Here is a 27,664-nt window from a genome sequence, read left to right as displayed (position 1 = left end):
TGGAACACATCCATTCTCTACTAATTTGCTTCTTTGTGCTACAAGCTGCACATCTTCTTCTTGTATAATATATTTTGGTTTTCATGCCAATTTTTTAGTCTGAGAACCATGATTGGAGTATTAATCCCTGATGACTGTAATTGGCAATGAAATTTGTTTCTTTATAGGACTCCCCTTCTGTGAAGCAATCGACATGTGGTCCTTGGGGTGTGTGGTAGCAGAATTATTCTTGGGTTGGCCTTTGTATCCTGGGTCATCGGAGTATGATCAAATACGGTACATCAGCCAGACCCAAGGACTTCCCACCGAGCACATGCTTAACAATGCCTCCAAAACCACCAAATTCTTCTACCGTGATATGGATAGCACATATCCTTTCTGGAGGTTGAAGGTTAGTAGCCAGAGTAGTATAAGTAGGATAACTTTATACAATAGAAAGAATCCTTATTGCCATGATGTTTTGCTAAGTCAAGTAGAAACTAATTATTGAACTTTTTTTTTCAGACTCCGGAAGAACATGAGGCTGAAACGGGTATTAAATCTAAGGAAGCTCGTAAATATATCTTCAATTGCTTAGATGATATTGGTCAGGTGAATGTGCCTACTGATCTGGAAGGAGGTGAATTGTTGGCAGAAAAAGCTGATCGACGCGAGTTTATTGATCTACTCAAGAGAATGCTAACAATGGACCAGGTAGCAATATTTATGTCATTCTGTACAACTATCTTCATTTTTTACATTTTGAGAATGAATGTCTGATAAAACGCATGTTAATAATGTACATGTTAATATCTAATATCTACATTTCCCCCTCAGGAACGACGGATCACTCCAGGTGAGGCACTGAACCATGCATTTGTAACATTGGCACACCTTGTGGATTATGCCCACTGCAACAACGTGAAGGCCAGTGTTCAGATGATGGAGGTTTGTCGGCGAAATGGATATAACAACTCCAGTTCAAACTCACATCATCAGTCAACGCAACAAGCTCCACCACTGGTAGCCAACTTTGTACCCAGCTCGAATGGCAATGTTACCCTTACATTCAACAATCAACTGACGAATCAGGTACAGCGCCTGGTGAGAGAAAGGACTTCCGGATATGACAACCTGGTTGGTTACTTTCAAACTTATTATTATTTTGGTTTGACATAAAATACAGAAGTTAAATAGGACCCCAATTATCAGTTATGCGTGTAGGTTTTTTTTTAAGTCCATGGGTCTACTTACGTGGATAATTATGTTACTAATTCAGATGGAATATAGAAGTAGGCTTACTGCTGGAAGTGGGAACACCAAGGTGTCTTATCAGGAACAACAGTTTCGGAAACGAGGTGATATAAACAGCTTATCCCACATAGAATACATTAATTGGAAACTTCAGGCATTTCATTGATTTGAATCAGTTGTTAGCGCATAGGCTGAATGGGTTAGTTTAAGCTGCTGTTGTGAAGGTTAACATCGACAGTCAATTTCATAGTCTTATAATGGTATTATGCAGGTCATTCTGAAATTGAAATGGCATATGGCTTTTAATGCCAAAGGTGTCAGAGGACATGTTTGGCTCGCTGGGTGCAGGTCTTTTTATTTGACTCTCGTGGGTGACCTGCACATTGTGATGAGGATGAAATGACGATGAAGATGGCATATATACCCAACCCCCGTGCCAGCAAAATTAACCAATGATCGTTAAAATTCCTGAGCATGTCAGGAATTGAATCTGGGACCCCTGTGACCTAAGGCCAGCACGCTAATCATTCAGCCATGAAGCCGGACTTTCTGAAATTAATGAAAGACAACTTATAAAAGGTCAGAATCCATCTGTAAGGTGTAACCAAGTGCAGCGTTGGAATGTACAGACTTGACACAATACGTTGAGGTACTGTGACGTCATTACCTTCAGTCACGTGAGTGCAGGCAGTTGACTGTGATACTTCCCTTCAGCAACATTCTATCATTTAATTCCCGGTCAAAGAGGAAATTCCTTTGTGGCTGACATTCACCACAGACTGCAGCGTGCTCATGGAAATGTGTGCTTGTGTGCTATCTGTGTTAGGAAATGAGCAAAATGTGTTAAAGGTGGAAACACAAGCTTCCTAAATCAGCTTCATATCGGTCACTCCAATTGCCTTCATGATAATTGTCAAGTGAAAAGGTCCACCTATTCAGCCTATTAAAAAAGACGTGTTGAATAGGTGGACCTTTTCACTTGACAGTTGGATATTTTGTCAACACAGATATTGGAATAAGATGAAATTCATCAGTTGTAGTTCCCTCATTGAAACACACCTTGAAAAGAGTTGATCTTATGATAATAAAAAAATCGCATGTGGTTACAATTGCAGTAAGATACTGTGCAGTGCAGGAAACTATTTCAGGCATAGGCGGTTGGAAAGTTTGTAAACACCTTTTCATATATATGTTGATGGAAGGCCAACAATCACTCAAGACCTCCTTCAAGATATCAAACTGAAGATGATTTTTTTTAATTGACTAACCTATTGTGGCAGGTGATGAGAAATGGTTCCATCATTATAAACCTGAAGCATGACCTGTGAAAGAAGATCAAATTTCAGCACAGTAATGTGCACCCTCACTCTGCTGAGGTCACCAAGAAGAAAATTGGGAAAATGAGGAGGGAGGTTATGTTGCACCTTGCCTCCAGCCCCGATATGGCACCCTCTTCCTATTGCCTTTTTGGTTTGTGAAGGAATAGGTGCAACATCAAAGCAGTGTATCAGTGTTTGCTTGTTGCTGGAACTGAGTTTCACCCCAATGGTATTTTCAAACTTGTAGAATGGTGGGGAAAATGTGTGCAGAGAAATGGAGATTATATTGAAAAGTAAATGTAAACTCATGTCTTCGTCCTGAGGTAGTGCAGCTCTTTTCAGGCACACCTCCAATGGAAGTAAGCTGCACGTGCCACCATTCTAACCACATACGAACCCTCCTGCCATTCTTAAATTACTGAAAGTACCAGAAATTGAACCCAGGCCTTTAGGAATGGCTAACAGTTATGCTACAGAGACAGACACATTGAAAAGTGAAGAAAAATCTATACATTAAGATACCATATGTGGTTTTTCAGTAATAACAAATCATCGTTGATGAAAATTTGTTGTGTGTTAGTTTCATTATAATCCTGATAAATTACAATCAATTAAAAAATATCTGATCACATAAGGAAGTCAATATGTGGTTGCCATGCATAAAATAAGCATTATTCTGTGCAGTAAATAGTTAGACCAAGTTATATTATTTCCCAGACTTTATGTAATGGTTTACATTGTCTTTCTTAAACTATACTAATCATGGTTAAAAGGATGTATTTATTTTTTCAAGTAGAATTCTAATTTTTTTAACCCTAGAATGGTAGCGCTCACTTCCACGACGAACACGTGATACACTTAAGCTTCCCCCCAATTCTCCCTTTTATTCTATCCCCACGTACATCTGGCAGTCCATCTACCCGACGAACAGTAGTTTGATACAGAGAAAGATGAAAATGAAATGGCGTATGACTTTTAGTGCCGGGAGTGTCAGAGGACAAGTTCGGCTCACCAGATGCAGGTCTTTTGACTTGACACCAGTAGGCGACCTGCAAGTCTTGATGAGGATGAAATTATTATGAAGACGACACATACACCCAGACCCCATGACAGCGGAATTAACCAACTATAGTTAAAATTTCTGACCCTGCCGGGAATCGAACCTGGGACCCCCGTGACCAAAAGCTAACCATTTAGCCATGGAGCCAGACACAGAGGAAGATGAAGATAACATCATTATGACCAACATTAGAATTGAATAGTGTGTCATGAACTGTTATTCATTGTCTATTATAAAATGTTTCGTGGGACTGTTATATTGCTCCTCCGCTCCTATTTGTGTATCTCACTAAATCTGAGATGTACTTGTAATTATAATTTAGTCATATCAAATGAAAAAATAAAACATCATTGATATTACCATTACAATATGGACTTTAACAACTATTTAAACCCTCTTAAATCGACAATGAAAAATAACAATTCATAAAAACTAGCTAAAGTGCACGAGACGTCGCACCGACGAAGCGCTACCGATAACATTGCGAGTAGCGCTACCGGTTCTACTGTACTGTTAAGCATAGCAAGACAAGGTGTTCTGTTCATATTGAGTATAAGTTGAGTTTCAAACTAAATTTTGAAGATAAGCAACATGAGTATCAGAGTTTTGAAAAATTGTTCCAAAAATTTGGAGGATATGTTGAGTTCCTAATTATATACATCCTAATCGGTATCCCAAGCCTCATCCATGAAGCCATATCTATTTTGATATTTTTTTGCTACTTTTTGTGTATTGTTAAAAATACAAATACAACACAGTTTGTTTTATTTTAGCCATCAGCCTTTCAAAAGATTGTAAGCAATCTAAGAAAGGAATAATGAAATAGGAAAGTTTGCAAGTGAGTTATAAACCTTTATATGGATGAACAAGAATACTGTCTCATTGGTCGTCGGACTGGATAGTTTCTGGCATAAAATTATATTTATGATGTTAAATAATGCTATAGCATTATATTCAAGAATTCAGATTTTAGAGTGGGTAAAATGAAAGTAATATGTGACTGCAGTAGTTGAATTTTTATACTTGGAGATGATTGCAGTAGATGGTGTAAGGATATATGCATCATTTCTATGTATAGTGAATCCAGTGAATACCAACCTTCCACACCAGTGCATTATGCTCCTGGAAGACTGGTAAACTATGAAATGTCTGCTATATAGTTTATTCCAGTTGGAAGAATGATACATTATACAGTTTGAATTATATTGTGACCTTTGTTTAATCCAAAGGCACTTTTTTTTTTAAAAAGGCAACAAACATACATACATACATACATACATACATACATACATACATACATACATACATACATACATACATACATCTCATTTTTGCATGATATAAGTCTTCAGACAGTACTCAGAAGAAACAAATTCACATCAGTTGTTTGTACACCTTTCTGGGACCAGTATTATTTCTTTGTACACAGCAAGATGCACATGGATTTGCAACGGGTATTGCAGACTCAGATTAATTTAGTTCAGTAAGTAAAAACCATGTCCGCCTCTGTGGTGTAGTGGTTAGCGTGATTAGCTGCCGCCCCCGGAGGTCCAGGTTCGATTCCCGGCTCTGCCACGAAATTTGAAAAGTGGTACGAGGGCTGGAACGGGGTCCACTCAGCCTCGGGAGGTCAATTGAGTAGAGGTGGGTTCAATTCCCACCTCAGCCATCCTGGAAGTGGTTTTCCGTGGTTTCCCACTTTTCCTCCAGGCAAATGCCGGGATGGTACCTAACTTAAGGCCACGGCCACTTCCTTCCCCCTTCCTTGCCTGTCCCATCCAATCTTCCCATCCCTCCACAAGGCCCCTGTTGAGCATAGCAGGTGAGGCCGCCTGGACGAGGTACTGGTCATCCTCCCCGGTTGTATCTCCCGACCCAGAGTCTGAAGCTCCAGGACACTGCCCTTGAGGCGGTACAGGTGGGATCCCTCACTGAGTCCGAGGGAAAAACCGACCCTGGAGGGAAAACAGATTAAGAAGAAGAAGTAAAAACCATGTTGGCGATGGTGGGTTCGAATCCCATTGTTGGCAACCTTGAAGATGGTTTTCTGTGGCTTCCCATTTTCACACTAGGCAAATGCTGGGGCTGTACCTTAATCAAGGCCATGGCAGCTATTTCCCATCCTAGCCTTTCCCTCCCTTGAGTTGCCAAAAACCTTTGACATATTAGTGCGACGTTAAACCACTAGGGAGGGAGAACCTTGGAAGAATTATCTGTGGCAAGAGCCAGTCATTGGATTAATTGATCCTTAGATAGTAATTTCAGTCTCAGCTGAGATTGGCAGCACATAAGGAGTTTTACTGAGATAATTCTGTCATTATCTTCCCACACATTCAAGAATCCTGTAAGATAAGATTTGAATGCTTTGGCAAATGTTAAGACTCATGAAATTAGAACAACATTATTAGTATCTGCGAATTTTGTAATCTCATGTTTCACAGCATTGGCAATGTCATCTGGCATCCCAAACTATCTTCCATGCAATGGTTTTTTCACTTTGGGGATGAGGTCAAAATCGCACAGAGACAGGTCCAATGAGTAGGGCGGGTGTTCCAGAATTGTCCTCGCGTTATATCTCTGCCGCTGCACGACCGTTGCATTTCTAAGAAAGTGAATGATCTAGTTGCTGTCAGCGCTTCTGTTTCTGTTCATAAGATATTCCTCCACAGTGTGGGGCTGGGGAATAGGAACAGAAGTGCTGACAGTAACTAGACTTTCCACTTTCTTAGAAATGCAATGGTTACTGAGCAACATAGATATATAATGCAAGGACAGCACTTCCTGTCCCCAGTGCTGAAGTTGCCTCCATACAGCCTCTGATATATGCAAGTCTGGTGGTGTCATGAAGAAAGATCGCATTGTTGAAAAGATCCGGGTGTTTGTCCAAATAACACGATGTAACTGTCTCTGCAGAAAGGTTCTCAAGTACATTGCTGTCAACCATTGTGCCATGTGTAATGAAGTTGCATGCAGTCGTACCTCTGACGTAAGTCACAATGACCATCAACTTCTTAGGGGATGAGTTTTGCCGAAATTTCTCTCTTCATGGTAATTCTGTATGTTGCCAAACTGCACACTGGCATTTACTGTAAGCTGTGATTCATACACCCTGTCCCAAAATTCATCCATGATCACTATTCTCTCCTGGATTTGCTCGTCTTCCTGTTGGTAGCATACCAAGTTGTCAGAGCATACTGTGTGCACTTTTGCACATCAGTGAGTGCTTGTAGCACACACTGTGATGCAGTTTTATTCCGATCAAGATTTTCCTGTAAAATTCTGTGGATGGTTCATATTTCAATGCCTCCTTCGGCTTTTAACTCGAGTAGTGTCCATCTTCTGTCCGTGTTCATGTCCGTGCAGTGGGTTAATTATTGCACTTGACACATCAGTCCAGGCATTAGCAGGTCTTCTGGACCATTGCATGACGCTGCTTATTTGACGTTCGTACCGAAATGCTGCTACCCTACATGTTACAAATTTCATGTTTGGTCCGTATTGAAATGTACATCAGTTATAGGATCAACCTATTCAATACAATTGAATTGGTTATTGTATTGAATAGGTTGATCCTAATAAATTTTGGTAATATCATAAACTGATGCTGCTACCCATTGCGCAACAGTTCGGTAGGGGAAGGCATTATTCCCCACAGTTTCCCCAAGCTCTCTATGACGATCTTTTCCATTGCGAACTCATTGAACAGCCAGTTTGATGTATTCACGCTGTTCTTGCCTTGTCACATCCATTCTGCAGGCAGTCTGACTCTCACTGCTGTGTGCGTAGTACCTGTCGAACGCACCACCATCTTGTTTTTTGTCTGTGTACTATGAGTGTTATGCTTTCCAGGACATATGACCATTGTATGATACCACCATGCAAATGTGAGGGGGGAAAAAAAATAGTTGCCATGACGTATTCCCCAATCCTCATATTATCTCCTAAAGTATGAGTAGATTGGTCATTCAAAACTTGTAACAAGATTTAATCAAATTATTATTACAAGTGCTAGGATTTGCAAGTATTATATTACCTCTGTGTTGACTGCTTAATTTCAATTTGGTATTACTGTATGTTAATTTGTTCTATATTATTAAAAACTTCATATTTTCAATAAATATGCTATTTTCAGTATCAACTATATAATGGACGGTCGGTTGCTCGGCAGTATACAGGAGCTACCCGAGCTGATCCATTCCATCAGCACCAGTTGGTGTCTTCCATTCTTTGTCCGCCAGGTTACCAGGGGATGGGTTCACCTGCAAAGCATGTAACAGTTGTTGCTCAACAGCCTCCACCACAACTGCAGATCCAACCACCAATTATATCTCAACAGGTAAGTTGTTAAAGGTCCGGTTGGCAAATATTAGCAGTATATGCTGGCCTCTGCCTGTTTACTAATATTACTGCTAGACCTCTGCAGTAAAACAACATACGTCTTTCCTTCCATGTCTTTTCTCTTCTTCCCTTCCACTTTATTTCACAGTCTCAAGGATAGCTAGGTCCTTTTTCATTTTGTATTGGTCTTGTTTGTCAATCAAGTTACTGGCTGTTCCCATTTTAATATTATCAGTCTGTTTTAGATTTGATTCTCCCCACATTTCACAACTCTCCTAATATCTAAATGACAGTCACTTGTAGAGGTCTCACTTGTATTCTGTGAGGCACCAGAGAGAAAGAGGATTTATTGTGGAACAATCAACTTCCTGAATATACAAGTTGGCACTGTAGACAAAGTTAACCTATACAATCTATACTTATAAAGAGGAAAAATTTGTATATTTGTTTGTAACGAATAGACTCAAAACTACTGAACCGATTTTAAAAATGACTTCACGTATGGCAAGCTACATTGCCATTGAGTAACATAGACAGTATTTTATTTTCAAAACAATTTGAGGGGGAGGGGGGGGGGGGACGGGGGAGATATAAAAATAGGATATAGGCGAAATCAATTTGTCGTACAAGGATGAGACAAAGCTCATTTTAAGTCCCTTGATGCAAATAACAAAACTCGGTAAGCCCGAGGGGCCCAAAAACGATGTTTTAAGGCCCTAAAACCAACCATTATGGAGATATTGGCACCACACTACCCCTGCTCTAGGAATCGGGTAAAAAAAATGAACTGCCGTAACCTTGACAATGTCAGCTCCAGGATTCTAGAGCAGTTTGATTATGCATGTACATTTGGGCATAGCCGCCAACCAAAATTGGTACACATGACTTACTATCTGGAAAAAGTATACTGTTGTGTAAGACACTAATAGGACTCCTTTGGGCGGGAATGGAAAGGGGGTGAAGTATAAAAATAATATATATAAATGTCATTACAGTAGAAGTCTGATAGTCCGGCACGTTCGGGACCGGCCCGGTGCCGGATTACCTAAAATGCCGGACTATCGGGCGGTACCTCTTACTACGATATAGGTTAAGGCATACAGCGAAAACAGCTGTAACACAGCGTTTTGTAGCAAAATGTTGATCAGCAGAATCATTAGTTTAATAACTTTGGCACAAAATTAGGGCAGCACCAAATTTTCATTCTACACATTCAGTTTACATACATGTACTGTACAATATTTTAGTGTGACTTAAAAAATCTGGAATAACTTTTTGTTTTCGAGATTGTTGTCGCTTGGACATAAAAGTTATTTCTGATATGTAAATCAGTAAGTTCAGTGGCATTATAATTAGTATTATACTCAGCAAAAATGATGAATTTATTTAGAGACTCTGTGGCTTCTGTCCAGCTGATTCTCTACTTTTCTTCAGTTTCCTCATCTGAGTCACTCTCTTCAAGATTGTGTATAGGTTGAAGGCTTAATACACTTTGGATAATGTCCTCATCGGTTAACTCCTGCTCGGTAGGTTCATTGTTATCCATTTGAATCCACTCCGCTAGTTCCTCTTCAGATACATTATCCAAAGGATTGTTGTTGGTTACACTTCTTACAACATCCAAAACTTCAGACACTGATTCGGTATGTTGTTCCTCCTCAATCAAATGTAGGATCCACAGTTCGCCAAAGTTTTCCCCGGCACCGTTGTAAAGTAAGTTTTTTCCTTGAGCCCAGGACAGTGCGACAGCATAGGTGCCATCTTGTACATTCAACTTTTTTTTTGAAATTCAGTTACATCACACTCAGCGTTTAACGGGCTGCGAACGAAAGAACTCCTATAAAAACATTGATCCATTGGCTGAATCAGTGACGTGCGCTTTAACTGTCACAAACGTAAAATAATGATAATAACATTAAAAATCCTGGAATTGTGCCGAACCATCGGGCATTCCGGACTGTTGGATGCCGGACTAATGGAATTCTACGGTATATACAATATAGGCCTACATTGCTGTAAAGTTATAGTCTGTTTAAATACATTGTATAGTTTTGGGTATAACTGTAGAGGTGGCATTTTATAATTCCCAATTAATTAGGCTACAGATTACATTAAATACAATGTCTTGTATTCCATTTTTCGGCTGGCCTAACTTCTTCCAGAACTTCATGAAGAATGTTGGTACTGTACCTCATGCTCCAAGCATCAGTCCAATCATGTCAATCTCTTGTAAATGGCATTTATTTTACTTACTACCAGGTCTTACCGTTTCATTAATCATAACTATCTGTTACAGCACACGCAGCAGTTCATCAGACTGTTTATATAAATTATAGCTATGTTCCATCAGTTCATCATCATCAGTCACCACTAATCTGCATTTAGGGTCTGCTATATAACAGTGCAATCTCAATTTCAATTGTTCTACGCTCTTCATATTGTGTAGCATGTTGGGTCAGTTTTGCTTACTTCTGCACTTGGGACCCTGTCTGGCGACTTTGGGTTTAACTGCAGTTTTATGTGCTTTTCTCAATACCTGTCCAAACCATCATAGTTAACTTTCATATGTCGTCCCTGGAAAGGCAAAGTATCCACTGCACATGCTGGCAAAGTATCATAAGTGTCAAATGAATCTATAGGGTAAAAACAACGTAAAAAATAGAAATTATCATAACCTCCATCAGAAATATGCAGAACACCAGGTTATTGTAAGCACGAGGCATTACAGCTTCAGTGGTTTAGAATCGTGTAGTGTGCGTACAGATTATCATAAGCAACAGGTTTTAATTCTGGAGGGAATATGAGATGCGTCAGTTTTATTGTTTGTGACTGTTGTCGGTCATTGCTGTAGTGCATGTTTTATAACTGCCTCAAATCAGTTTGGCACTTGAAACATGAGGCAAAACCTGCTGGTGGATCCATCACATGTTGATTGACAGCTAGTATACTAGTGGAATACAGAAGAGGGGCAGGAAGGGAAGGGAACGTGCTTCTTCTTGTGACAGACTTGACTGAGCAATTACGGTCAGTAGCTAAACAAATTGCTTCATTGTCGGTACATATTCCTACTGTTTGTGCACGAAGTGAATTATGCCGCTGAAAATTCGAAACTGAAGTTTGCAACAACAAGAGGACAAGTGCAAGAGATTGTTCAGTGTTTGTAGTTTTATGAATAGGGAAGCTGAGGACAGAAAAAATAAAACATAAGAACATTATAGAAGGGAGTTGGAAAAAAAAAAAAAAAAAAAAAAAAAGCAGATGCAACAAAAATGTTGTACAGTCAAGAGAATTTTAACCAAGCAATTTGGCCATGTGGTTATAGTAGCGCAGCTGTGAGCTTGCATTCGTGAGGTAGTAGTGGGTTCAAATCCCACCATCGGCAACCTTTAAGGTGGTTTTCTGTTGTTTCCCATTTCACACCAAGCAAGTACTGGGACTGTATCGTAATTAAGGCCACAGCCGCTACCTTCCCAATCCTAGCCCTTTCCCATCCCTCTGTTGCCAAAAACCTTCATTGTGTTAGTGTGATGTGAAATAAGTAGCAAAAAAAGTAATATATATATATATATATATATATATACACAAAGACAGCTCGACAATGAAGAAATTTCATTGTATACAGCAGGAAAAATACGGAAAGGGAAAAAGCATGTAACAGATTTTTAAGATTTCAACGCAGAATCCATGAATTTTAAATTCTTCAGAAAATCAACTCCATCAATTCTAAATTGCAGCCTGTGTCAGGAGAGAGGATTGGTTTCTAAAGAGGTTGTATCAGTTTGAGAAGTATTGTAAAAGAGTTAAGCTTTAACTGGAAGAAGAATAGAAATACAGTAATAGAAAGGTTTTAATCAAAGTTGTCTATACAACGTCAGCTCAAAAGACCTGCACCAGGCCTCTCTGAAGGTCACATGCCATGACATGACAGTAGTTTTCTTGTGAATAAATTTGTGAGAGAGTTGCTGCAGAAACTGAATGTACTTCTGACAACGGATGGGTGGTATCCAACAAGGAGATTAGCAAGCGACGCAAGGGCCAGTTTGTTTTGAAACAGTAATAGCAAGGAACACGTCGGGTCACATGTGCTTCACAGCTACAATGGATAAGCATTCTAGAGCCTACAAACTGCTATAATTTTGTACTGGTCAGACAGATAGTGAAGAGGACATTTGATTGATTCCTAATGAAAGATAAACCTATATCTATATTTCTTAATACAATCATTTAAGAAAATCTCTTATTTTTATACCTTACAATCCTTCTAACCAATCCCTCCAACATATCGTAAGCGCTACAAAAGCTATCATAAGAGGACCCCTATTTTAAACAGTGCATTCGACAATTACCGGCAAACAATCGTAAGCAACATTTGTAACTTTAAAATAAGTTCCTTTTCACTATGATTGAATAAAAGCGTAACGTTACATGATACTAAAGTGAAAAATTCATTTTAGGAGTAGGATAAAAACCTAAACTGTAAGTATTCGACTCGCTATTTGTTTTTATCATCTCTTATAAAATTCATATTTTGTCCCTTATTATACTTTGCCTTTCCAGGGACAATATTTTCTCCTGGATCAGTGCAATGCCGAAGTGTTTTCGTTATGTCTACATTGGAAACTTGTAGAATCAAGAACTGGAAACTTTGTTTATCTCACCGCAGGTACTCATCATTAACTTTGATGGTTCCCATTATAAATGGGTGATATACCTACTTTTCCGTTTTGTTCAGATGCAGCACGTATTGTGCCAATCAGTCGTTCCATTATTGGGTTTGGCATTCAAGTTCAAGCTTCTTTCGGCAGCTAGCATGACTTTATCAGTAAAGAAAAGCAGTGCAGATCTGCACTAACACGGTTCACAATTTGACGAGAATGGCTGAAGTTGTGGTACCACCAAGCCTTGGGGAATGGATGCCAACTGTAATATATCAAAAGTTATCAAATGCTCCAGCAGCAGCGAGGAGATAGCTTCATGGCACTGCATGAATCTGTTGGATCCAACTCAAAAGTGCTAGCCATCTCCATTAAGGACATATGCAGAATGCATTGCATCAATTGTACTGCAATTTTTTCACAAATCCAGCTTGGGTTTTGGGGGAGAGGAAATCGTTTTGACAATCATAGAATTTGTTCAGAATGGGTTCAAAGATCTTCACTTAATTTCATTTATAAAGCGAAAAGACTAGCCTTCATTGCCACTCACATTTAGTCAGCAGTGGCCAAATGGGCCAAGTTACATTGTAACTGCACCATTTGGTGATCCAGGATCTAGTTTAACAGCATGATATTTTCTGCGTTATTCCTACACAATTCAAGGTAAAAAGTGAACTAGAAACCCCCTCCCCCTCTTCATTTTCATTCTAAAGTTAGGACTAAACAATTCCAACTGAATAACAATAATAATAATAATAATAATAATAATGATCATTGTATGTCTTAGAAATCAGAATAGGCAATATGAATTTTGAAATACGACTAAACTATACTTGTGATTAATTTTGATTGATGGTTATTAACAAGCTAGTGAAATGTAAACAGTTATTGTTTCCCATGGTTTCCTTATTTTTACACCAGGCAATTACTAGGGCTGTTATTGTGGCCACAGCTCTTCTTCCCCAGTCCTCCTCTTTAAACAGTAATCACCAATATCACCACCACTTGCCTTTTCCTATTTGATAGTTGCCGAAAACTTATACGATTTTATATATATAAACCACATACAATCTACTTTTTAGTTTTCACTGTTATGTGTGTTTACTTGGCAGTAAATATAAGTTAATCCCTCCCGGTTGATGTATGTGACAGCCCTCTGATGATCGGGACATGTAATATGTATGTAGTTAAAGTGACCTATAATTCCATGGAAATTACCCCATGTATATAATAATATATATCGGTTGCCAAGAATTGAATTCAAGTTGCCAGTTATGGGACTGTCCCTTTGTCAGTCTCGAAAAACCAGTCTCTCGAAAAGCGAAACCTTATTTTAAGACCTTCTCCCCGTACATGTCAAATGAATTGCTGCGATTTAGCAGCGGGCGACCCACAGAGAGGGCGTCGGACTAACCTTTATTCCCGGAATTGTCTCAACATGATAATACAAATTACATGTTTCATGATACATAACCTCTGATTGTGATTCACTCTTCTCATTTTTGGTTAAACAGTGCTCTCGGCAGTGTTTAAAACATGACCGGTTGAACATCGGTTGTAGACAGTGTCTAAGTTATAAATAACGTCTCTGCAATGTGGCAGACATACTTAGGCATTGTTTAACCGTAGACATCGTCTAAACACCGTTTCCGCAATTGGCCCATCATGTTTTGGCAAGTTTGTTTTGCATTAACTTTGAAACTTTTCCCTATACTATTAAGATATTCCCTGCTATAGTTGTCTTCCCATCCTATGTCTCTGAACTTTCCAGAATACGCTACAGTTACTACAGAATTGTGATAGTGATAGCGTAGAATGATGAAATCCTAAAGCCCACAACAGAATGTAGCAATAGAGCAAATGTTTTCATGTGCTTATTTTTTCAGGTTGCTGCCCAACAGCAGTATGTACCAGTATCTATGGTTGAGCAGAGTGGTAGACAGATGTTGTTAACGGTATGTAAGCCAGTTCATTGACTAACCAATTTAGGTAGTGTTATATTCTGTGTGTTTTATACGGTAGTATAAGAGTAAAAATTGCAACTATTAATTGTTGTACGAGTTTTTGAAGGTACAGTCTAACCTCGGTTATTCGTTTCTGGAGGGACCCCGGAAAAGAAACTTGCAATATGGAATTAAAACCCAGAAATTCGGCTAAACACCACAGTAATGAAATGTGTACACTATAATTACAGAGGTGCCAACTGTTGCGGATTATCCATAATTATTACGGATTTCCCCTCACGATTACGGCATTACGGTCAAAGGGTAAATTATTACGGAAAAGTGACATTATAAAGAAAGTATGATTTCTGCAGAAAAAATAAGGAAACATGCATCTTTTCAAGCATTAGTACTCAACTCACTCCTTTTCAATGTTTGTGAGTTGGCAACGATACTTATTCCATCGTCACTTCCTTTTGCTACCTCTGAACATAGTGAAATTGATTGTGAATGAAGGAACTCTACTCTTTTATTCTTCACTGAAAACTGTAATCTTGTATTATTGCAGTATTAAGTGTACCTGACAAGTAAGTCTCCCACAGAAAGAGTTTTCAGTGTTAATAGGGGAAGAAGAAAAAAACCAAGCACTTCAGGCCTACGAAAATGACATCTACACTGGAATCGCTTATTGTTGATAAGATGAAAATGTTCTCACATTGGAAAGGATGGTACCAGAAAAATCCCACACAAAAGCACTGGCTGCATGGGAAACAAGTTACAGATAATGTTTTATGACAGAACTAAGTGGTAATGTGCAAATTTATTGTGTAATAGGATATATTATAGAATAGATTGTTGTCGGGAAGGGCATAGAGGGTGTTGTTATCCAGAAGGGATGAGTGTGCTTTGGATTTGATTCCAAAATTTTTTGGAGGGTAGGGAAGGAGGATTGCGGAAAAGCCATTTCAAAGGTTGGCACCTATGTAATTATAATCTTACAAAAACTCATACACAGATGAAATTAGTCAAAAATCTTGATAATATAAAACCTTGATAATTCAAAATGATCGGGACCCTAGAAAAACAAACTTTGAATTACGTAACTTCGAGTTAAATGAATTTTTGCATAACAAAAAATACTGAAAATATGTTAGTGTTGTATTTGCAACTCGAGCCCAGATACCTCAGATCCTCAAGACGAATAGAGCAGAAATTGTAAGAAAGATAATTCCAATTTTTTCAGCCTAGAATACAACAAGAATAAAAGAAAGCAGCAAAAATTGGGTATATGGTACAGAGATCTACATTATAATAAAGAAGTCCAGGGTTCATCAGTCTTAAAATTTACATACCTAAATAGACTGCCCCTTTCTTCTTGAATGTTTAAAACACTCCTATGCATAAACTGATAAACTGAAGCAACAAAACTATTGTCAATCACCCGCTATCAGCAGAAAGGATGTGTGATTGTAGCGAATTGAATTAGACAGTTCACAGGCAGTGTCTACGATCACTAAATGAATACAGTAATAAAATGTTGACGCAGCATGAACTTTGAAATTGACAAGCTGTGCACAGTTGGTGCTTTATATCCATTATTTATGAAGAAAAATGAACCCAGCAGTTATCTATGGTATGAAGTACTCGCATAACTATTGTAAGTTGATTATAATCCAAGATGCAATCATATTTGCATTCTGATACAATGCACACACGATATTCTATTTGACTTTGTTTGAAACCATTGATATCTCGATGTTCAAAACACACGAAAACAAATGAAAACACGAAAAAACTATGTATGACAGGGTGGCCAATATAAAGTTATGCGAACATGGTAGCCAACATAGAAAGTAAGTTCCAACAATAAAACATTTCAACAACTTCCTTGTTAGGCAAACACTAAAAACGTCATTCTTCTCTGAAATATGAGTCATTGGTGCGCTGCTCAAGTGCATTTCTGTAGGTTGTCGAAATAAAATCTTCTTTTACATCCATTGCATTCACAACATTTTCTGGGGCATTGCTAGTAGAGATGACACTGTCCAGAATTGATAAGGTTGTCTTTGCATCTTTAGCCAGCAGGCAGGTGAGAAGAGACTCAGTTTCTGATGTTCCGTCTGCTTCCAATTTCACGTCCGTTAGCTCGCACAGGTCAGTCGTGTCGCAAGAGATACAGTCTGTTACTGGTACTTGATTGTCAGTGTTCACAGAGTCTTCTAATATTTCTTCCAACTTCAAATGCTGTTACAAATCAGTCCAGTCCCCATTATCGGCTTCAGCCATGGCTGTTTCTTCCGTATCATTCGCAAAGAACCTGAACTTCCAGAAGCAGTTCTTTATAGTGGACAGTGTCACAGTGTCCCAAGCCACAGCTACAGTCTGTTCGCATCCATGACATTCTACTTCCTGATATCAGAGTAGGGCATATTTCTTAATACGCCTCTTACTAAAAATTAAACAAGCCGCTTCCGATATGCACGTTTCACGCAATAAATAATCCCTTGATCCAATAGTTGCATGTGGCAGGTCGTGTTTGCCGGCAAGTACAGAAGATGGATATTTTTACGTTCCAGTCCATCATGGTTCTGGGGAGCACATCGATCCAGAAAAAGAATAATATTGCGGACTTTACACGCCATCTTTCTTTCCAAACAGAGCAACCATTCACGGAACAAATTTCCTGTCGTCCAAGCATTTTTAGAACATATATAATCACACGCAAAATTCTTCACACCCTTAAAACAGCGGGACTTTGCGAACTTGCCTATAAAAAGATGGCATAATTTCTCCCTGCCATCTGCATTACAACACAGCATCACTGTTACTTTGTCCTTTAAAGATTTTTCCGCCCTGATAAGCCTGTCCTTTTACAGTGAGAATTCTCTTTGGTTGGGCATTAAAAGAGGGAGCTGTCTCGTCCATATTGAACACGTCTTTGGGTGCATATTTCGCTAAAATCAGTGCCACTCGTTCCCGCCATTCGTTAATATGTTCTGTGTCAACACTTGCACTTTCGTCATTCACTGTCTGCCAAGTGATATTATGCTATTCTTGGAATCGTTGCAGCCAGCCATTCGAAGACTGGAAGTCCAGTCTGCACTTCAATGCCAGTTCATTGGTCTTTTCCTTTATCATTGGACCATCCACCGGAATATTATTTAAATGGCTTGATGAAAACACACTATTAACTCGTCTTCTACCTCCCATGTATTAACTCAGTCTTCTACCTCCCGTGTGCTTTGCTCCTCAAATTTGCCTTTGTCAATCAATCTTTTTAGCTTCAATCGCCTGTTATTCAATCTTTTCTCGAATTTTTAAGAACGTTGATAGTGTTGATAGTGGTATTCGGCATGTTTTTGGTATTTCACTTTTAGATTTTTCTTCTCATCGACTTCCTTGATGATCCGCATCTTCTCCACTATTGTGTTAGCAGAATACGTCTTCTTTTTGGCCATTATAACAAATTTAGATTCTAGGAACCTTAAACAAAAATAACTCCACGACCGTATCATATGCGTACCTCATGACAATAAGCCTCGTTGACAACATTGAGCCCTTCCCGTGACCAGGTACGACACAGCTATCAATTCCTGACAGTCAGATGTAATCACAGGGTATCTCATCAAATAAGAAAAATATTTAATTTTTCTTGTAGATTAGGCTTTACGTGAATTCTGAGAAAAACGTATGGACCGTACGCGATAATCACCGATGAACGTCTCCTTCCTATCGCATAAAATGTAAATTCATCTCGACCGCAATTTCTTAATGCAAATCACATGAAAAACACCTTACAAACTAAGTCAATCTACTAACTACTACTATAAATTATCACTCACTGAATTATAAATGATGAGGAAACACATTTATTAAACTAAGAAAAACTCAAAAGAACTGAGAACTCGTATCATTAAGACACTCGTCCGACTTGTTGGCTGAAAGGTCAACGTACTGGCCTTCGGTTCAGAGGGTCCCGGGTTCGATTCCCGGCTGGGTCGGGGATTTTAACCTTCATTGGTTAATTCCAATGGCCCGGGGGCTGGGTGTTTGTGCTGTCCCCAACATCTCTGCAACTCACACACCACACATAACACTATCCCCCACCACAATAACACGCAGTTACCTACAATTGGCAGATGCCGCCCACCCTCATCGGAGGGTCTGCCTTAAAAAAAGGGCTGCACTCGGCTAGAAATAGCCACACGAAATTATTATTATTATTATGACACTTACACAGTCGTTGTTTAAAATAAATAATAATTATGAAATTTAATATTTAAGTCAGCACTAATATTTAATAATATTACTAATAAAATAACATGATATTATGAATTCAATATTTCTGAAATGAAATCAAATTATCTATAATCATCCTTGAAAAATTAGTCATTCACATGGATCAATGTAACGCAATTACATTAGAATTAGGATAATTTGGAATTCCTCCTTATAATTTATACACTTCTAAGTCATGAAATCTGAATTCGTTAATGTAGAATATCATTCTGAAGAACTGTATTATGACGACTGACGTGCTAAGGTTTCCATCCCTACTGCCTCTTAAATCACGGCTCCTAATCTACTTTCTTCTCATTTAAAATTTTAGCATGAATTATAAAACAACATTCAAAATATAAAATAATCTCTCACTATTCTATCTACATAATTCTTAATTTATTGCCATTCGGCTCGCTATGCATTCATTCGTTATCTCAAATATATCATATGTGCAAGTAATTCAACAAGTATCTGCAGTATGATATCTCGGTACTATGTTCATACGTCGACTCTACTATATATATATCGCCTTGCCTACTTCATATTTCACATATTTTGAGAATATGTCACAAAGTTCATATATCTATATATTAACAGCTGTATTCGATACTACATCACCTCTCAAATCTCAACTGTATACGAATATTCACCATCCATACCTTATTTCAAGTCACTCTCGTGGTGTATTTCTCTTCCAGTACTTGCATCGTCTAACTGATCCAATATCATTCATATTTAACGTCTATCATCCATATATATGTCTCATAATTACCACGACGCACATTATCATACTCAAATCAACTCATATAACTTCTTACTACCTTAAACAACCTTAAATTAATTCCATTTCATCTTTCTCAATATCGTATTTTCATCACTCATAACCTTCTTCATATTATTTGCAACTATTGAGACATAACATTCTTCCGTACGTGAATATTCCTTTACATTGATCAATTCTCTTCCAAAATTACGATGCTTAACCTTAAATACTGTATTTGTGCATTTAACAACATTACAAGGAATAACTCAACTCTATCACTTCTCATACACGATCCACCTGTGACGTAATCTTTGACTGAATGGTTTCGCGAGATTCATAGATATTATTCATCATATGACAATCTTTGCAATCAGCTGTTATATTACTTTTCTTCCTACTTATATTCTCAACTACCTCATTGAATCACCTGTTCATACATAGTCATACTTCTTGAGATATCTAATTATACACTGACTTAATATAGCATTAGCAGCTTAAATGTAACGTACTTCACTTCGCTGTTTCACTTGCACATTTAAATATTTCACACATAGAATATTCTATTCTACTGCATATACCTTGCTAAATTAAGAATTATATTACTTATAATAAACACTTAGCTCGTCTTTCATCATATCAGCCGTCAGTTGCTCTCCTTCTGCTCGCCACATCGCTGGTTCATTGGCCATGGTTCGAGGTTCTGCTGGACTCCTCATCTCATCTTAGGTTGGTTCGGCTGGGCGAATTCCTCCTCGCATCTCGGGTAGGTTCAGCTGTTCGGATGATATCTCACTCCAGGTTGGTCCATCTGGATGCTTAGCGGATCATCTTCTCCTCGGACTAACTGCCAATAAAATCAAATATTTTCGAAAAGTAAATATTCATTTTAGATTCTTGTTAGAATAATATTTCTTTTAAACTATTGTTTTAGTCTTCTTTTGTGTTATAATCGACCAATTCTCTAAATCCGCATAAGATCTTTTGTCTTGTCTTGCGAAAATCTTCAAATTCAGATTATTTATTTTCTAAAATATTACTCCTTCCTCAACTTTTCTTTTAATGGAGTAATTCCTTTTCTCTTCTTACGGCTTCCAATTTATGTTTTTAATTGTAAATGATTAATATACCTCGCCTGGGGACTGGGTGTTTGTGTCGTCCTTAACCTTCCTTTCCTCATATTCAACACTCTACACTTCCGCAATTACACCATTGTGTTTTTTTTTTGTTTTTTTTTTAATAAGGCCAGCGTCGAGCCCACACCATCCTATTCTTTACTGGGGGATGAGCGCCTCGGGTCTATCAGTATACGTATTTAAATAAATTCTCGTATATCTCGCTGTATTTATATCCCCCACAGTGTTTCTGCAGGTTGTTTTGCAGTCTTCTTCTAGATTATAGTAGTTTTTCCCAAGGTACGTAGAATACAAGGTAGGGATCACGAGAGAGGTGCGCAGTAGCAAAGCAGAGCTGTCAGCCTCAATGCTTTCGAGGCGATAAGAAATTCCAACTGTTCTCCGGAAGATTATGAAACATTATGTCCAAATATGTAACATGATACTGATGAACTCCATGGATATTGGGGGGCAACGCGTCCGCCTGTCACCCAGCGGTCCCGGGTTCGATTCCCGGCCGGGACAAGGGTTTTTAATTGTAAATGATTAATATACCTCGCCTGGGGACTGGGTGTTTGTGTCGTCCTTAACCTTCCTTTCCTCATATTCAACACTCTACACTTCCGCAATTACACCATTGTGTTTTTTTTTTAATAATGCCAGCGTCGAGCCCACACCATCCTATTCTTTACTGGGGGATGAGCAAGGGTTCGTTAAAGCCCTTGAAGAGCTAGTAAAACAGGTCGAGGACAGTCGCGAAACCAAGGATCGTGATGAGCTGCTTAAAGACTTCACTGGCTGTATAGCTTTTACGGTAAAGAAGAAGAACCTCGATACAGAAATAGAAAACAGGTCAAAATACAAAAGGTGAAAATTAGATTTCATAAACGTCTAGAGACAGTTTGATACAGCCTACACAAAGATGGTACTCCACTGTGGTGCAGATGGAAAGAGAGTTCAAATTTTACCACGGGTAAGAACTGAAAGAGGGTTTTAACATCATCACAAACCTTACGGATATCCTGAAGAAGAAATTCCCCGAAATTTATGAGCTTACAAGTTGCTTCGTGGGAAGCCGTTCTTTTATTCGAATGGACGTTTTAAACAAAAGTAAGAAAGACATTCAAGAGACCGGGTTTCAGTTAATACAATACCGATAAAAAAGAAGAAAAGCGAAGAAATTCCATTGATGCTATAGAGTGTGTTTGATGTTCTTTTTTAAAAATATCAGCATTATTCTTTGTGTATAACACCTATTTTTTTTATGAAAGGCTATTTATTATGTTGTATATGAAACCAGTGCTAAGAATGTTAATATACAGGTTCATTAATTTATACAGCCTATCTAATGTTAACGTGGAATTTGTCAGCTCCTGGCACTTGGAGGAGAACATTTACTATACTGGTGTTGTGGACAGTTTCCCAACATTTGCGGTTTGTGTTGTTGACAGTGTATATAGTTCCCCAATATTGCTGTAACAACGGGCATATTTCTTGTAATCATCACGCTTTAATGTTTGAGTCTGTAACAAGTAGAGCCCCCTTGTTATTGTTATCATAGGTAACATGAACATATGGAATGGCCATTCCACTGCGTTCACAGTCTTAACATTGTTACAACCTTTTATACAGATCGAAACACTTCAGAAACGCTGCTTGATTCACACTGTATTTGATCTCCTATTATTACTCTACTGTAATAGTGAATTGGAATGCCTTTTCTGAGGTGAAGTTAAAATATCAATGAAGTTGTCTTATCTCTAACTTGTGGCTAAAACAAAATAGCTCACAGCTGTGTATTAGCCTACCTCATACAGAAGACAAGGTACTGAGGGTTCAAGATGACGTCATCGACGGCCAAGAGTGGTGGGGAGACCTGCGCGTGATCTCTACCTCTTACTCTATCTACCTTGGTTTTTCCTCAGAATTTCTGCCGCAATTTTGACAATTTCCTTACTTTTACAGAGCAACAGCAATTTGCTTCTTGTTCTCTCCAGTTCAGTTTTTCAAGTAAGTTTTTTCAATCTATTCTATTTTACTTGTTTTTTTGAAACAATTTGCTTGACCTTGCTCTGTTCTGCACTGCCCTTGAAATGTAGTCGTTCCAAGTTAATCATGGCCTCCTATTGTATCTAAATGTTAAGACTTCGTTGTATACTCTCCTTAGTTTGAATGGTCTATACCTTTCCTAGGCGCCATTTTGGAACACGTCCGAAAATGCAACGGGCACAATGTGATAAAAAACAAAGTAACAAAGAAGCAGCATTATAAGCTTTTATTCATGAAAATCTGAAGTAAGACCAACCTACTGTTTTGGCGCATACGCAACAATGAGGGATACGAGACAGTCGCTTATTATCGTTAATTGTCGTATTGTTTAGGTGGAATTTTTCTTTCCTTTTATGACGATCAGTGTTATGGCGACGTACAGTTGACCCGAAATATTTGTTATAACTGACATGTAACACTCCGCAGATTTTCAGTTAGTGGAATTACCTTCGAGCTGTAAATTACAGACATACCTAGCCGAAATGAATTTATTTAGAAGTGTTACAGATGATAGATGGATTTAAGGAGTTATATATAATTTAACCTCTTATTATAGTAGCTGTCAATCTCGTTTTCGTCATAATTTAACCTCTTATTATAGTAGCTGTCAAACTCATTTTCGTCTATCCATTTGCGTATACCTTATTTTAAATTATAATTTGATGTAAAATTAACTTTACGACACCGTAGATGTACAGTATAACACCAGGCTTCATAACCTGAGCCACGTCATGTAAACTAACTGGATAATAATAATAATATTAATAATAAGATAATATACATCAAGAATGAAACACGCTACAAGAAAATTGAAAAAAACTCAGATACGATGAGAAGGAGGATAATTTTTTCGGCCATCTTCTTCTGAGAATGAAATCTAATAGATTAACCAAACAAATCTTTGACTTCTTCCGTAACCCAAAAACAAAATCGAACTGGTTTAAAGAAACCTATAAGGACCCGGTAGAATTAAAATTACAGATAATTCAGCTGATGCTACTACTTTCCTGCACTTTCTTGCAATCTATCACAAACTTTTCTTCCACTGCCCCCCTTTCCATAAAGTCTATAACGTTCAACATTCAAGATTGCTGCACCTTACGATGCAGGCTACTTTTAACGCCTTCCATACAGTCGTAGATAGGCCTAACGCACACCACCACCACTAACCACAGTTACTACACAATGAGAAATTAGAAAGCAGCGTGCGACAGCTGAGTGTAAACTTATGCACTGTACTGTCCTTGTAGCAGGAGCTCTGTTAGGAAGGGATGCGCTATGCGGGATAGTCCAAAGTGCGCATGCGCTCCCAGACGTCTTCCTAGCTGGCCCGATCTCTATATACAGCATTACTAACCCGTTAAAGAAGCATAATATCAGAATCGCCTACCGAACTGGCAACACTAATCGGAACATATTTTTTAAATTCCAGCTCGTTAAACGCTTCTCAGGTCAAATTTTCGAACTCTGGTATTTACAGACTTAAATGCCCCCGGTGCGAATTTTCTTATATCGGGCAAACTGGCCGTAGTTTTAGAACTAGGTACTTGGAACATTATAATGCCTTAAAGCATAAAAAATACTCGGCTATGAGCAACCATATGAGGGATTCCGGCCAGAATTTTTCTACAATTGATCAGGGCCTTCACATTATTAAATACGTAAATAAAAACAGCTTAATGACCGGATTTGAAAATACTTGCATTTTTCTGGCTCAACACTTTAATAATAATAATAGTAATTTGAATGATGTCTCCAAGAACAATAGCCTGATAATTGAACAAGTCCCCAAGTTACTTGCTAATTTTGATATAAATCATAATAATTTCACGAAAATTTTCAATTATAAACCTTTAAATATCCCTCCCATCGTAATGACTGCTTCCACCTTATCCCCTCCTCATGCCATAACTCCACCGCCAACTTCTAGCGTTCTCATTGTTGCGCCTACCCCTCCCCTCCCCACTTGCTCTCCGCCCAAACAAGCTCACCGATACAACACACGTGGCAACGGGCAGACGATTACCAGACCACCTCAAGCAGCTAAGGTGACCAGTCACTGGTCTTCCAACATACGGGTTAAGTGGTCTTAGACTCTCATTTTTTGGACACTAATTTTCAAGGCAATGAGTACATTTTTTCTCTTACATTTTTTCAGGCTTCATTTCACGCTCATTGCGTCTTATTTTCTCCATCTATGACTTAGTTGAATTCCCAGTAGAAATTCAAGGACACCTGTTTTCGGCTACCTATGTTTAAAGGAACTGGATATTTGCCTCTACATATACGCAGTTTCAGGTGTGATCAATCCTGTGATGTGTTGCTACTCCATTAGTCAACTACTATATGTGATTGTTTCACCTGACTCGTGTCTATGCAATGGAATGAGATTTAACTAGTGGCTATTCTAATTACCTTCTTCATTCCAACGAACATAAAATAATCATTTTTATGTATAAACATTTTTATTGATTGACTGATAGCAATATGATATCCTGTATGATTTTATTTGCTTCACTATCAGCTCTATGTTATGTTTTATGTTTTAACCTCTGTCAAAAAGATTGTAGTGTTTTTACTCTTGGCTATGTCGAACATTGTTAGAGTTTTCACACTAGTTTTAAGGCTAATGATTGTCTCTAATGTAAATGTTGGATCTTAGGGAACCATATACTTTAAGGTCACTTGGTTCGGGGCCCTGACCAAACTTTAGGCTAAGGTTTATTTTGGCTGAGGATGCTTACAACAGTTTTGTGAAACATGTCCCAACTTATAACACCTGTTGTAATGTTTGTATCCTAAATATAAGGACTGATAGGTATTGGAAAGGTGGTGTATATTATTGTTCTTATTTTAATGTTTATTATCTGATATCCAATACGGTCTACAATGATATTTATTTCATGTAATGTAACTAATCACCTCGAGTTTATATGATGACTTGAATTCTTGCTCATTGTGGACCAACAAACAATTCTGAGATCACAGAAAACGCATGTCCCATACCAAAACACTTGCAAAAAATGTTTGTACCAGGCTGGAATAGAGCATCACTAGTCACTTCTGCGCTGATTCTCTCACGGAACTAGTGCAGTGGTATTTTCTACGGCTGATAACTGCACGTTGCTCAGTATTTGGAATGTCCGGTCTCGCATTTGGAAGGCTATTATCTAAGTAGTGGATATCTTTATTTCGAAAACTATCCGGAGCTGCGTGTTGGATGTTTGAAGAAGTGGGTGCGTTAAATACGTGAACATTTTGTTTCCTCCACTTTGGACCCAAAAATATTGGGATGCGTAAATAATGCAATTATGCGAGAAAATTTTGTAATTCATGTCTTGCCTTAACCTTAATTATTTTGACTGATGATGTTCTTTAGCAGGACTGAAACTAGTTCCAAATTATGTAACATTTTTAGGTTACAATACATAGTATTGAATAGGTGGAAACCTTTTAGCTCTTGTTTCACATTAAATTGTTTGTGTAAGCCGAAATGCAGTTAGTGAATACAGCTTTCCATATAGGTTTGCCTTCAGGAAGTGCATCCAAATCCATATATGCATTACAGTTCGCACTCTTGACGCCACTAGGGTGTGGGAAAAGTGAAAGAAGAAGAACAACAACACAAATTCCTCGTATTGTAAGCTTCATTAATAGCCCATATGACAGCAGAATTTTTAAATATACTGGTGTCCTGTCTGTATTATCAGTTTGTGAGAGGCCATATGAAATTTTCTGCTGCATACCAATAGCAGTTGTAATTGGATGGAAGACATTGCGCACTGTTCGTGTTTCTACGAAAACTGACGTTATTTTCTTCAAAAACACGCTTGAGGCATCCATCCTGGCATTTCACCCCATAATTTAGCTTGCAACTGACACATTTTACTCCTGACCACACATTCATACTCTCTCATATCCTGTTTTTGATTTCTGGAAAGTAATCTGCAAAATGCTCAGTGGTTGTTTGTTCAAAACTAGCTTTATTTTTCCTCCAATCACGTATTGTACTGCAACACTCGTCTTCATTGGTATTTTCTTTCCGCAGTATGATTACTGATTTGCTGTCCCTCTTGAATAATGTGAAGCTTTACTCTACCTGTGAACCACCTACAAGAACTCTCATCAGCCATCCTAATCACGTGCTACTGCTGTACTTAAACTGACACCATGGAAATAACATGATATTTTCGTGGCAAGAACAGAATTGCCAACAGATCAGCAGAAAAATACAAACTTCCAGATTTTTTTATGTCAGGAGCATTTTATTAACCTTGACGCAAATAATGCCCAAATTTTGAAAAGATATGTGGGAATTACTTGTGTATGAATGTTAGCTTCATGTTGGGACTGCTGAAAATGTCCCTCAAATTGATTATTTATTTCTCATTCCCAGATCCCTGCCTTCAGATACACTGTATGCTTACTTATTGATAGTAAAGTATCCATTATAATTTGCAGAATGCAGTGCAAACTTCATGGCCTGGAAATCGGCAAATGGTGGTCCCTTCATGGCAGCAGTTGCCACCGCAACATGCTGCAATCCAACAGCCTCTCTTATCAGATGCTGGTGACTGGGGACGACCTCTTCTTGTTGATTCGAGTACCATCCTTCAGGTAACAAATTTATTTTTGTACAGTTGAAAAATAGAGAACCTTTTTACTATATATATGTATAGAGTAGTTGTTTTCTAATGCCAGATTGTAGATTCTGTAGAACAATTTTTATAGATACATGATAGATGAAAATTTATTTAATACTGCTACTTGATCAGGAACAGAATTAGGTTGATAAATAACTAATTTCAAATGTTAAAAAAGTAACCTATCATAGACTATGTAGAATGACTGAACTATAGCTAACAGTAACTACTTACACATTAAAAGTTAGAACAGTCAGGGGGGAAAGAG

General features: G+C 38.2%; 1 protein-coding gene across 1 annotated transcript in view; it reads left to right on the top strand.

Moving 5' to 3' along the window:
- The window catches only part of Hipk (Homeodomain interacting protein kinase), a 435,335-nt gene that overhangs the window by 173,097 nt on the left and 234,574 nt on the right, over nt 1–27,664 (top strand). The window contains exons 7-12 of the mRNA XM_067142782.2: nt 168–391; nt 505–693; nt 817–1,116; nt 7,745–7,948; nt 14,492–14,560; nt 27,215–27,370. Coding sequence (XP_066998883.2) covers nt 168–391; nt 505–693; nt 817–1,116; nt 7,745–7,948; nt 14,492–14,560; nt 27,215–27,370 — 1,142 coding nt within the window. The remainder of the gene's footprint in view (nt 1–167; nt 392–504; nt 694–816; nt 1,117–7,744; nt 7,949–14,491; nt 14,561–27,214; nt 27,371–27,664) is intronic.

This window comes from Anabrus simplex, chromosome 3, assembly GCF_040414725.1.
Source record: "Anabrus simplex isolate iqAnaSimp1 chromosome 3, ASM4041472v1, whole genome shotgun sequence".
Taxonomy (NCBI): Eukaryota; Metazoa; Arthropoda; class Insecta; order Orthoptera; family Tettigoniidae; genus Anabrus; species Anabrus simplex.
This window is presented reverse-complemented; position numbering and strand designations above follow the sequence as displayed.